This window comes from Malaclemys terrapin, chromosome 8 (genome assembly GCF_027887155.1).
Source record: "Malaclemys terrapin pileata isolate rMalTer1 chromosome 8, rMalTer1.hap1, whole genome shotgun sequence".
In the NCBI taxonomy this organism is placed as follows: domain Eukaryota; kingdom Metazoa; phylum Chordata; order Testudines; family Emydidae; genus Malaclemys; species Malaclemys terrapin.
In genome coordinates this window covers 81409468-81421714 of record NC_071512.1, presented here as the reverse complement: position 1 = coordinate 81421714, position 12247 = coordinate 81409468, and the positions used below count along the sequence as shown (strand labels likewise).

The window sequence follows — 12247 nt, the reverse complement described above, 5'->3', positions numbered from 1 at the left end:
ACAATTTAGATAATTGTAATTATTTGTTACTTACTTAAGATCCCAATCCTGCTCCAAACAAGTCAATGGAAAAACTCCCATTAACCTCTGGGAAGTCCAAATTCTCCATGTAGTTTAAATGGGATGCAGTATTCTCTTCCATTTGTTCTGGAATCTGCTGTCTGATATAACATTGGGCTTAAGTTGCATATAGGCTTTGTGGTGGCTCTCAGAGCAGGGTAAATTTCATCCAGAGAGAAGTGAGGTACTTACTTGGGCAAAGGGACAATTTTGATATCTCAGAGTAACAGGATTAGCCCTTTCAGTGCTAGGAGTAATTTAAAAAATATTCAGAAGTCCTGTACCGTTTGGAAAGATAAAAATATATGATGACATACACTTATTGGTGATTTGGGCTCATGAGAGGGGTACAGAATTTCAAAATCTATAAATGTTTGTGAACAAGTGACCACCAGAAGTGACCTTGCAGATCTCTGAATCTCACTTTCAAAGGACTTGACTTTCAAGAATAGTTTTCCTGTGGTTATTTCAGAACATCTCTTATTTTGGGTGTATTGCAGATTAAATATATGATTTCTCGAGTGCGAAGAGAGTTTGGTTCAAAGGTCAAATTTACTGATAGAAATGCTTCAAGTGTGAAAGATGGCTACATTGAATGTACATCCTATCAGGATAAAAATTTCAGCATTATGAAACTTGAAAAAGATGTTGGTGCACAAGTTGTTCCAAAAGTAAGGGAAATGAGTACTCAAACAAAGTGGTAAGTGTGAAATGGATTTACCAGTTTTTAGTAATTATAAAGGGAAACCATCCCTTCATTATTATTTATTAATTTATGTCCTGATTCTGAGCTCACTAACAGTAATGTAAACCAGGAATAACTCATTGGAGTCAATGGGGTTACACAGTTGTAAATCTAGTGTGAGAGCAGAATCAGGTCCTCTGAGAGCACCTTTTCAAATACTGTGCAGCTAAGTTCTCCCTCACTTCCGAAGTCGGATCAACCCAAATCATCTTACCAACATTAGCAAAAATTAACATATACCTCTACCTCGATATAACACTGTCCTCGGGAGCCAAAAAATCTTACCGTGTTATAGGTGAAACCGCGTTATATCGAACTTGCTTTGATCCGCTGGAGTGTGCAGCCCCGCCCCCCGGAGCACTGCTTTACCACGTTATATCCGAATTCGTGTTATATCAGGTCGCGTTATATCAGGGTAAAGGTGTAGTTAGCTTTCCATTTTTTGTACTTCATAAGGCTTCTTTAAAAAAAAAAAAATCTTTCAAACTTACCTGTGTTAAAATTTGTTCCAACTTGCTTAGGATCTATCCAAGAAATGCAGCCACACAATACTTCCCTAGAGAGTTCTCAGATGAAGAAAAAGAGCGGTGTTTGTCATCTGAGGATCTGAAAGAATTTATCATCTCAGTGTTTTTAAGGTAAAAATGTTGCAATAATATGCATTAAAGTTTACCTTCAGTAAAACAGTACACACAACTATACAATAGGTGTCACGATATACTCAGGTTTATAACTGTTAGTTTTAAAATCAAGACAAAAAACGGAATTCTCTGATGCATGCATTCCCAAGCCATGCTCTTCTGATGTTGTGCTTTGTGGAAGGTGGTTTCAAATTTCTAAAAAGTTAGTCAACTGTTAAGCCACAATTAAATTTCAGATGGTTCAAAGTGTCTGTCAGTAGGAAAGTTTTTAAAGTATATGTCTCACTCATTTCATGTGTTTTTCCATACTCTACACCAGTGATGGGCAACCTGTGGCCACAGATTGCCCACCACTGCTCTACACTGTTACTTTTGCTAATTATTGAAGTACTTCCATCATAGTAATGCTATTGCATACCCGTCCAGTAATGTGACTAACACCTTCCTCTGAAGCATCAGACATTGGCTACTGTCAGAGACAGAATACTGCTCTAGATGAACCAGTGGTCTGGTCCAAGTAGTGCAGTCCCTATGTTTCTATATTCTGCATCTTCCTAGCCTATTTTTCTTCTTACTTGATACGGTAATAGGTTTGTGACATCACATTCATTTACATGGGAACAAGTAATACAGTTCATGACATTTTCATGGGTAAACAAAAAATTGTGGGCCAGCTGGTGTAAATGGACGTAGCTCTATTAAAGTCAGGGAGCTACATCTGTTTATACCACCCGAGAATGTGGCCCTGACTCCTCTGCTGGAGTAAGTAGAAGGAGGAACTGTAAACTATGAGGGCCCAGTCCTACAGTTCTTACTCACTTGAGGAGTCCACTGAAATCATTGGGGCTCCAGGGTTGGGTAGTAAACTTCAAGAGCCTAATCTAAGCCCACTGAAATCAAATCTATCTGAGCACACACAAGTGAAATGATAGCACAGTATGTCTATTTTTTATTAAGTGTATTTGAATGTGAAGGGCTCTCTTGAGAGTAGTTACCAGCACTGGGTAACCATTGTGCATACCACTGTGGGAGATGTGATCATAATTTTTAAATGAAAGATGTCTCTTTATTGAATTAATGGGTAATTATCCCATTGAATAATCACATCTGACATTTTTGAAAATGTTAACTATTATTTTCATAACACAGAGTGGAAATAGCATTGCAGCAAAATGAAATTATGAATGCCTTTTTTGATGACTGGAAAGCATTAGCAGAAGATGAAAGTGCCTTTGGTGGCAAATCAGATGCTTATCTTAAGGAATACCAATCCTTTACAGACCTGCACTATCTGAAGCATAGAACAGTTAGCTGTGTTTGCTGGCACCCAACCATTTATGGTAATGCTTATAAAATATATAGTTCATGCCTGAAATAGTTTGAGAGCTTTAAAGTTTAAATTGATAAAGGTTTTATTGGCTTTTAAATGTGGAAACCACTGATTTGAGATAAAGTGGGATATGGACAGATATTGTGTAGAATTCAAAGAGGTAATGTTGTAGGCCAGATGATTTCTTGTGCAAGTGTATAGTAGAGAATACATAGGAAGGAAATTTTCCCCTTGTGAGATCCATTTAAAGGGACTGTAATTGTGCTGGGCCTAATTTCTTTCTCATACTCTCCCAGAAGCACACACTGCTCCATGGGGCCCTGCTTCTCTTTCAACTTCTCCTCACCACTTGCCTATGTGGCTCCACCTGAGTGCAGGGAGCACCAGTAGTTATTCTGAATGCTTCCCAATGTTTCCTTTGGGCTATTGCGGCTCCACACATTCCATTGAATAGCCAACACTGCAGGATGCAAAGGAAAACTGCCTTCTTTTTAAGTATAATGACAAAGGAATTGGTTTCTTAATGGGTGCCCAAGAGCATAACCATGTCTGTCATGTTATTCCAGTTTTGAGATTAGAATTTAACGACTCTTAGCAAAAATATTGAGTTATATTCTGGTCTTGGGCTTCCATCACTCATTTTTAAGGTGCCTAATCATTCATTAACTAAAATTATTGCTTTAAAGGTGACCTACAGTGGGGAAAAAAATTGGCTATGTATATAAAAAGGAGACATAGCCAATTTTTTCTCTTTACAGGTCACCTATAAAGCAATAATTAACAGAGCCATTAACACTTGAAGTGGGCATGGCATTTTTTTTTTTTTGTAGAAGTGCTAAAATTTTCCCTTTATCAACGATGAAGTTGTTTGTTTTCCCCTCGATCAGGGATTATAGCAGTGTCAGTAACAGAGCGGCTTTCTTATGAAGAACGCATTACCCAATCTGGTAAACTGTTGTTGCAGAAGTCACCAATTCTTTTTTGGAGTTTCTCTGACCCTATTCACCCTCAGGTATTTAAACGGGATTTTAAAATATTCAAAGCATTCAGACAACAAAGGAACAATCTTTCCAACATGGCTGTATTTCTCAATTGATTATTATTTTTTCTAGTTAATGCTGGAGTGCCCTGAAGAGGTCTACTGCTTTGAATTCTGTCCATCTGATCCCAATATCATTGCTGGAGGCTGCAGGAATGGACAGGTGTTGGCTCCTTTCTTCTTAGTTCTATTATTTTCTATATTGATTGTTCTAGTCAATCTTCATTTTTGAATTTTAATTTATTACATTAGTGTATGTGCACTAAATAGTGAATATTCAGTGTTCTTGAACAAATGGAAAATGCAGTATGGCAGCAAACTTGGTAGTTTGTATAAACTAGTGACGCACAGTCAAAATACACATGGCCAAATCATACCACTTGGGGGATAAGTTCCCAGGTTCAGCTCCCCTTGTGGTAGTGAAACAGGGTTTGTACCTTTATTGTGCAGGTATGGACAATGAAGTCTCTTAACCCATGGATAATGAAGTATATACAAGGAAACCCCTTTGCCTGCACTTTACTTCCTACTCCCCTGTTCCTTTTCAATTTCCTAAGGAACCACATTCCTAGTGGCTCCCTACCTCTGTCTGGATCTAAATCCCCCTTGTGAGGGAGGTCTGACAGCACAAGAGAGTATTCCACACCGAATAATGCTGTGGACAACTGTTTAGACAGTGATCCTCATTGACTCATTTTTTTTCTTTAATAAATTACTTAACAAAACAGCAAAATGTATCAGAATGAGTATCTTAAGTTTTTCCTCCACAGAATTGCCTTGGCACATTGCCACTCTTAGGAGTATTTCATAGTATTCTTCATGTCCCAGAACCACTAAAGGGATTGGGTTAACTAAAAATGTCCACTTCTAGTATCTAAGTGGCTAAGCTAACTGAAAGCTGTAGACCCATCCAGGCCTCTTGGTTCCAGAAACTGAGCATTTTCATCCATTGATAGCAGTTCATAGAAAAAAAAACATAGAAATTACCATGCTTGATCGGATGTCTGTCTAGTGCAGTATCCTGTCTGCCAGGGGACAGCACCAGATACATCAAAGGAAGGGAGAATATGTAAAGACGTTTTGGTCTTGTGAGAGTCTGTGATCATAACTGCTTCATGGTTTCAGTAGATGCTTGTCTTTAGGTGGGCTATGCTGCCTTTATCCTTCATCTCCAATATGGCAGAACGGTAGGCCTTTCCTTGGACCAAGAGTACCCGAATGCCTGTTACCAGTTGCACCAGGCCATGTCCAGATCCACGTCCCTGCTTGTACTTCATTGTGGCTTTAGAATACGAATGCTTCGCATCTTTAGAGTTCTCCTCCTTTTTTGGTTCTAGAGGGGAAATCAATAAAATATGAACATGATAGAGGATATATAAAATGATAAATGGTACAAAAGATACAGCTGGGCACCTCATTTATCCTCTCCCATAATACAAAAACAAAGAGACGGAGAATCATAGAAGATTAGGGTTGGAAGAGACCTCGGGAGGTCATCTAGTCCAACTCCCTGCTCAAATCAGGACCAATCCCAACTAAATCATCCCAGCCAGGGCTTTGTCAAGCTGGGCCTTGAAAACCTCTAAGGATGGAGATTTCACCACCTCCCTAGGTAACCCATTCCAGTGCTTCACCACCCACCTAGTGAAATAGTTTTTCCTAATATCCAGTCTAGACCTCCCCCATTGCAACTTGAGACTATTGCTTCTTGTTCTGTCATCTGCCACCACGGAGAACAGCCTAGCTCCATCCTCTTTGGAATCCCCCTTCAGGTAGTTGAAGGCTGCTATCAAATCCCCCCTCACTCTTCTTTTCTGCAGACCAGTTCCCTCAGCCTTTTCTCGTAAGTCATGTGCCCCATCCCCCTAATCATTTTTGTTGCCCTCCACTGGACTCTCCAACTGGTCCACATCCTTTCTGTAGTGGGGGGCCCAAAACTGGACACAATACTCCAGATGTGGCCTCACCAGTGCTGAATAGAGGTGAATAATCACTTCCCTCGATCTGCTGGCAGTGCTCCTACTAATGCAGCCCAATATGCCGTTAGCCTTCTTGGCAACAAGGACACACTGTTGACTCATATCCAGCTTATAGATTCATAGATTATAGGACTGGAAGGGACCTCGAGAGGTCATCGAGTCCAGTCCCCTGCCCGCATGGCAGGACCAAATACTGTCTAGACCATCCCTGATAGACATTTATCTAACCTACTCTTAAATATCTCCAGAGACGGAGATTCCACAACCTCCCTAGGCAATTTGTTCCAGTGTTTAACCACCCTGACAGTTAGGAACTTTTTCCTAATGTCCAACCTAGACCTCCCTTGCTGCAGTTTAAACCCATTGTTTCTGGTTCTATCCTTAGAGGCTAAGGTGAACAAGTTCTCTCCCTCCTCCTTATGACACCCTTTTAGATACCTGAAAACTGCTATCATGTCCCCTCTCAGTCTTCTCTTTTCCAAACTAAACAAACCCAGTTCTTTCAGCCTTCCTTCATAGGTCATGTTCTCAAGACCTTTAATCATTCTTGTTGCTCTTCTTTGGACCCTTTCCAATTTCTCCACATCTTTTTTAAAATGCGGCGCCCAGAACTGGACACAATACTCCAGCTGAGGCCTAACCAGAGCAGAGTAGAGCGGAAGAATGACTTCTCGTGTCTTGCTCACAACACACCTGTTAATGCATCCCAGAATCATGTTTGCTTTTTTTGCAACAGCATCACACTGTTGACTCATATTTAGCTTGTGGTCCACTATAACCCCTAGATCCCTTTCTGCCGTACTCCTTCCTAGACAGTCTTTTCCCATTCTGTATTCTCGTCCACTGTAATCCCCAGGTCCTTTTCTGCTGAAATGCTGCTTAGCCAGTCGGTCCCCAGGCTGTAGCAGTGCATGGGATTCTTCTGTCCTAAGTGCAGGATAATGAAATTGAGAGGAAATGCATTTAAACTGTTATAAAAGAAATACTTTCTTTACACAACACATAATTAACTTGTGGAGCCACAAGAGATTACTGACCCCAGGAAATTAAAACAATTCAGAAGAGGATTAGATATTTTTATGGACAGGGGAAGTTTTATTCCCAACTTGCATTAGTTAATGTTGGTTTATGAAACATTAACGTTTATATCCCATATAAATGTTTTATCCTGTCTGTAAACATTCTCATCATCCATAGAAATGTCTAATCCTTTATTGAGTCCTGAGGATGTGATGGCATAGAAGCAGTTTTTCAGTCCACAACCTCAGCAATCACTTTAAAGGTGACACTTAGAAATGCTTGATCAGCGTGACAGGCTGCACAGACCAGCTAATTGTTAACGGACTCAGATGGTTCTAGGATTTGCAGTCTGTTGCACCAGACTGCTACAGTGAGCGTCTGCAGAGGCAATATCTTAAAAAAACCCACCACCCTCCAGTTCTGGCATCGTAAGTAGACTTCCTCCTTCTACTTTCAAACAGTGCTCATATTACAGTTCAGAAATCTGTTTTAATCTATCGTTTAAACAGAAAAAATTCTTGGTAAGGACGTTCATTTCTCCTCATAGGTTGTACTGTGGGACATTTCTGAGTATGAAGAAAAGCTGCAGAATGCTAAAACTGGTGCTGGTGGAAGCAAGAACACCGCTGTTAATATGGTTAGTACTTGAGTTCTGTATTTAGTGCTGGAGTATGACCTGCTGTGAATAAAAAAAGGGAAAATGAGAGGAAGTTAGGAAATAAATATGGGAAAGGGAATGCAGGCTTAAAATGAAGGAAATATCAGCCTGGCAATGAAGTACTAACTAGTCTGTTTGCATTCCGATACACAAGGCAACAAAATAAATCTTTATCAAAATCTCATATCTACATCATCAACCCAGATAAATAATATTACTGTAATTGACACAGACCAGAGATACAATAGGGCATTGTTATTTATTGAGCACCAACAGTGTATTCAGCCCTACCCCCCAGGAAGCTACCTGTCACGGGCCGGGACTCACCAGTGCGGCGCCTCCTGCTGGTCATCCAGGGAATTAGCATTTCCAGCCTCCAGAGCACCCTCTGCAGGCTGGTGTCCCCTTTGATGCTGGGCCCGAGTCCCTTCTGGATCCTGGTGCCCCTTTCAGGCCAGGGTACTGCCTCCTGGCAGTACCCCCACAAATCTGGGTCTCCCCTCTCCAGGGAACCCCCACCCTCTATCCCCACCTCGCCTCAGTCTTGGGCTACTGCCAGTCACCATCTAGCCCCTGCTCACTGGGGCAGACTGCAGTGTAAAAGCCACTCATCATAGGCAAGGGGGGTTTTGGACCTGTTGCCTCTGCCTGCCCTCTGCAACCCCAAATACCTTCTTTGGCCTTTAACAAGGCCTGCAGCCTGGGGCGTTTCTAGGCCAGAGCTCCCCAGCTCCTCTGGCCTTCCCCCAGCCCTGCTGCTCCAGTCTTGGTACCCTCTCAGCTTCCAGGCAGCCAGGCCCTTTCCTCTCTAGCACATGAGAGAGACTCTCTGTGCTCCTGGCCCACTGCCCTCTTATAAAGGCTAGCTGGGCCCTGATTAAGCCAGCCTCAGCCTGATTGGGGCGTGGCTCCCCCAGCTGAGGCTGCTTTCCCCATTCAGCCCCGCTTTTCCTTCCCTGCCACAGCCCTCTCCCCGGGTTGTTTTAAGCCTTTTAAGGCAGGAGCAGATGACCACCCCGCTACACAACCGAATAGATCAAATCAATATAATATATTGGATGATGGTATAAACTGAAAGCAGAACAGAAATTTTCCCCAGTGCTAAACGTGTATATGGAAGTGTGTTTTAAAGGACAGATTTAAAGGATAGAGGGAAGGTGGTTTGGCTCACGGAATAAGGGAGATAATTCCAGGCAGAGTGTGTGGTATGGAAGAAGGCATGAAGATGAGAATGGAAAGAGGATACAGAGTAGGTAATTAGAAGGAAGGCCTGAGAGCACAGTGGAAGAAATAATGCTATATTGGAGGTGGCCGGAGCAATTGTGGACATAATTTTTACAGTATGGTATGCCAGGATCTGATTCAAAGCTGACTGAGACTTTCCATTGACTTTGATGGGCTTTAGATCAGACCCCCAGAAACGTTTCTAGATTGAACTAAAATACTGTAATGGGCCATTAACAATATGTGCAGTTTCCTTTTGTTTTTCTTGATAACTAATGTTGTATTTTGCAAAACATACCTTTTAAAATGTATCTTTTAAAAACTTCTCTAGCCAACGTTTATACAAGCACAACAAAGTGGTAAGGAACCACATTTTGTGAGATATTGTGCAGTCTCTTCTATAGAATATGGCCATAAAACAGTAATAACAGATATACACTGGCTGCCAGACTATTTTGAGGTGAGTTTCAATTGATATTTTATTACTTTTTCTTTATATGTTTAACAAACCACTAATAAAATCAGTGTGTGAACTGCAGATCAGGTGTTACAAGATGAAATTATTTATAATAATCTCAGCAGTACTTGGGCTCAGTATTTCTGACTGCATCCCAGAATGCCAAACAATGTCAATCTGGTCCCTCTCATGCTCTCTGTACTTTAGGATGGTACTCCACTTTCACTTTTTATTACAGCTGATTCAGATATGTAGCTGACCTTATTATAAGATTTCTATAGCTTTACTCAGAATTACATTAAAGATGTTTTGATAACTACAGATGGGATTTCAAAACATATTAACTCTACTATGGGAATTCCTAGCCTGACACTGAGAAGTTAAAGCAATAACTTCTTAGGTCACCTAAACAACTTAGTTGCCAGAAATGACTTCATTAACAGATCTCCTTTTTCTAGATAGAAGTTGCACCCACAAAAATTGCACCTACATTTTCTTCCTATCCTATTCATAGTGCTCCAGCCATTGTATCTTAAGGGCCCATTCAGCTCCCTTTCAAGTTAGTGTGGGAGGGAAAGAGGGTTTCCAGGAGTCAGCCCTACGTGATCATTTGTTGTCTAAGTGGTAGGATTAGTGAGGTGTGCAAAAAAGAGGCCAGGCTGAAAAATCAGACCCACAACCCAAAGTGGATGTTATCTTGAGAATTTCTTGTAACTAAGTTTTTAAGACTCAGTTGCTACTGCATTAACAGTCGAGTGAAGACCATGGAGAAGACAATGCACAGACATCATTGGAAGGAAGATTGATACATTTGCACATTAATAATTATATTGTGATAGTACCCACAACCCCCTCTTGGTATTATACATACATGTATAAAGACAAGGCCTCCCCAGAAGAGTACATACAAATTTGCCAGTGGTTCAACTCAGGGTATGTCTACAGCAGGGGTGGCCAACCTTTGGCTCCGGAGCCACATGCGGCTCTTCAGAGGTTAATATGCAGCTCCTTGCATAGGCGCCAACTCCGGGGCTGGAGCTACAGGCGCCAGCTTTCTAATGTGCTACAGAGTGCTCGCTGCTCAACCTCTGGCTCTGCCCCAGGCCCCGGCCCCACTCCACCCCTTCCCCCAAGGACCCTGCCCCTTCCCCTCAGTCTGCCGTGCCCTTGCTCCTCCTCCTGCCCCCCAACCTCCGAGCCTCCTGCACACCACAAAACAGCTGATCGCAGCAGGCGGGAGGTGCAGGGATGGAGAGTTAGGTGCTGATCGGTGGTGCTGCTGGCAGGTGGGAGACACTAGGGGCAGGGGGGAGCTGACAGGGGGGCTGCTGATGTGTTACTGTGGCTCTCTGGCAATGGTAAATTCTGGCTCCTTCTCAGGCTCAGGTTGGCCATCCCTGGTCTACAGCATCAGTGCTACAGTGGCACAGGGTCAGCAAATCCAGTATTACAAAACTGCATGATAGACAGTAAACAAGCTACATTAGGATTCTAATCCAGCCTTCCTTACTCATGCAAATAACCCTTTGACTTCAGTGGCCATGTTTGTGTGAGAAAATTTAGTAGGATTTGGCTTATAAATGATGGGTGCAACTTTGCTGAGTGGCTGATAAATGCAGGTTTTGCCAATGAACAGGAAGTAGTCAATTCTTTTTCTAGACAAAGATGCCATTGTGTACATACATTTTCATCTTTTTGAGATTGGGAATTAGGTCTGAAAACAAGATCAGAAAACATTAGTGGAATCAATAACATGCTTTATTTCATCAGCCCTTTGTTTTCTATTCCATTTATTTTCTGAATAAGTTTCAATGTAAATCTGATTTTCTGTTTTGATCTAAAAAGAGGAAATAGTTCAGAGAAAATAGTTATTGGAAAAACATACACAGCCCAATAAACGCTAAATTGTTTATAATTATTATAAGTATCATTTGAGATATTCACTTTTTGAATTGCAATTTCACTATGTAGTTGTTTACCATTAATTCTTCACTGATTTGCTATTTGTTTAAGCAGGATGAAATTTACAAGAGAATGGCTATTAGGTACTCACATATTTGACAATTGAGGGCCTGATTTTCAGTTGTGCCAGAAACTTAAGATCTCATTGACCTCATTTCAAGTTGTATGTGCTTGGCATTTCTGAATATCAAGGCACTACTGATTTGCTTGAAGTAGGTTTGTTTTGGTAAAACATGTTTATTTCATTTTCATATCAATGGGCTAGTGAGCCCTGACTTGCACAGCTGTACCAGGGTATTTGTACAGCCAACAGTGAGAGGTTCTCTTTCTTAAAGCCTGTTGTAGAGGCGGTGGAGAAGTAGCTTTGTTGATAATAATTTGTTGCCATTTGTCATCCCCATCTCCCTATATTATTAATTATTATTATTATTTTAGGTTAACAGAATGGGCATTGCTTTTGAAAACAGAACTGGAGTTTGTGTGCAGCTTGTAACCTGCTCTCCTGATTGGTAATGCATTCTACAAATGTTTTCATAGGCACCAACAGTCACAAAACATCTCCTGAATTCCTTTGAAAATCCTTCTAAATACACCTTATTCCGTCTCTCTGCTAAATGTTTCAGCATATATTCCATGGTGTAACTGACCAAGTTCTGAATTCCTACAAAGCTGACTGGAATAGATGAAATTCATCCTGTTGCAGAGGGTCAGCATACAGACCACCACGTCACTTAAGCCCCACATAAGGGCAGTGTGTGGGGTCAACTAGCTGGACAGCCTTACAGAGGTGCTTTCATGCTTGCTCTGTGCCACAGAAAAAGTGTCTGGGCTGGCCCCACGTAGCTTGTCCTGGAAGGCAACAGAACTGCATTTATGCACAGAAGGCTGCTAAATAACCTAAGGCCATGTCTACACGGGAAACTTTTGCTCAAATAGTGACGTCAATTAGTGTGGGTTTTTAAATGACATTTCTAAACTGGCAAAAGCCCTCGTGTAGATGCAGTTAGACCTGCACATAGTCCTTTTGCCAGTACAACTCATTTCATTCAGGAAGCATCCACTACGGGCCACTGTCAGAGACAGGATGCTGGACTAAATGGACCTTGAGTCTGACCCAGTCTAACATTTCTTA

General features: G+C 41.5%; 2 protein-coding genes across 4 annotated transcripts in view; one reads left to right on the top strand and one right to left on the bottom strand.

The window, feature by feature from the left end:
* The window catches only part of MCOLN3 (mucolipin TRP cation channel 3), an 83176-nt gene that overhangs the window by 53911 nt on the left and 17018 nt on the right, over window positions 1–12247 (bottom strand). Inside the window, exons 1-4 of one of the 3 annotated variants that reach the window (XM_054038455.1) lie at window positions 7800–8266; window positions 6488–6721; window positions 4803–5148; window positions 1297–1411 (exon numbers count right to left, since the gene is read on the bottom strand). The gene's annotated coding sequence lies outside the window, so the exon portion shown is untranslated. Of the gene's footprint in view, window positions 1–1296; window positions 1412–4802; window positions 5149–6487; window positions 6722–7799; window positions 8267–12247 lie in introns of those variants that run through there. The other 2 variants (XM_054038457.1, XM_054038456.1) reach the window with 2 other exon arrangements.
* Window positions 1–12247, top strand: part of DNAI3 (dynein axonemal intermediate chain 3) — a 43488-nt gene that overhangs the window by 17090 nt on the left and 14151 nt on the right. The window contains exons 6-13 of the mRNA XM_054038453.1: window positions 561–760; window positions 1327–1443; window positions 2596–2786; window positions 3664–3788; window positions 3889–3978; window positions 7362–7451; window positions 9028–9156; window positions 11551–11624. Of these exons, the coding sequence (XP_053894428.1) occupies window positions 561–760; window positions 1327–1443; window positions 2596–2786; window positions 3664–3788; window positions 3889–3978; window positions 7362–7451; window positions 9028–9156; window positions 11551–11624 (1016 nt within the window). The remainder of the gene's footprint in view (window positions 1–560; window positions 761–1326; window positions 1444–2595; window positions 2787–3663; window positions 3789–3888; window positions 3979–7361; window positions 7452–9027; window positions 9157–11550; window positions 11625–12247) is intronic.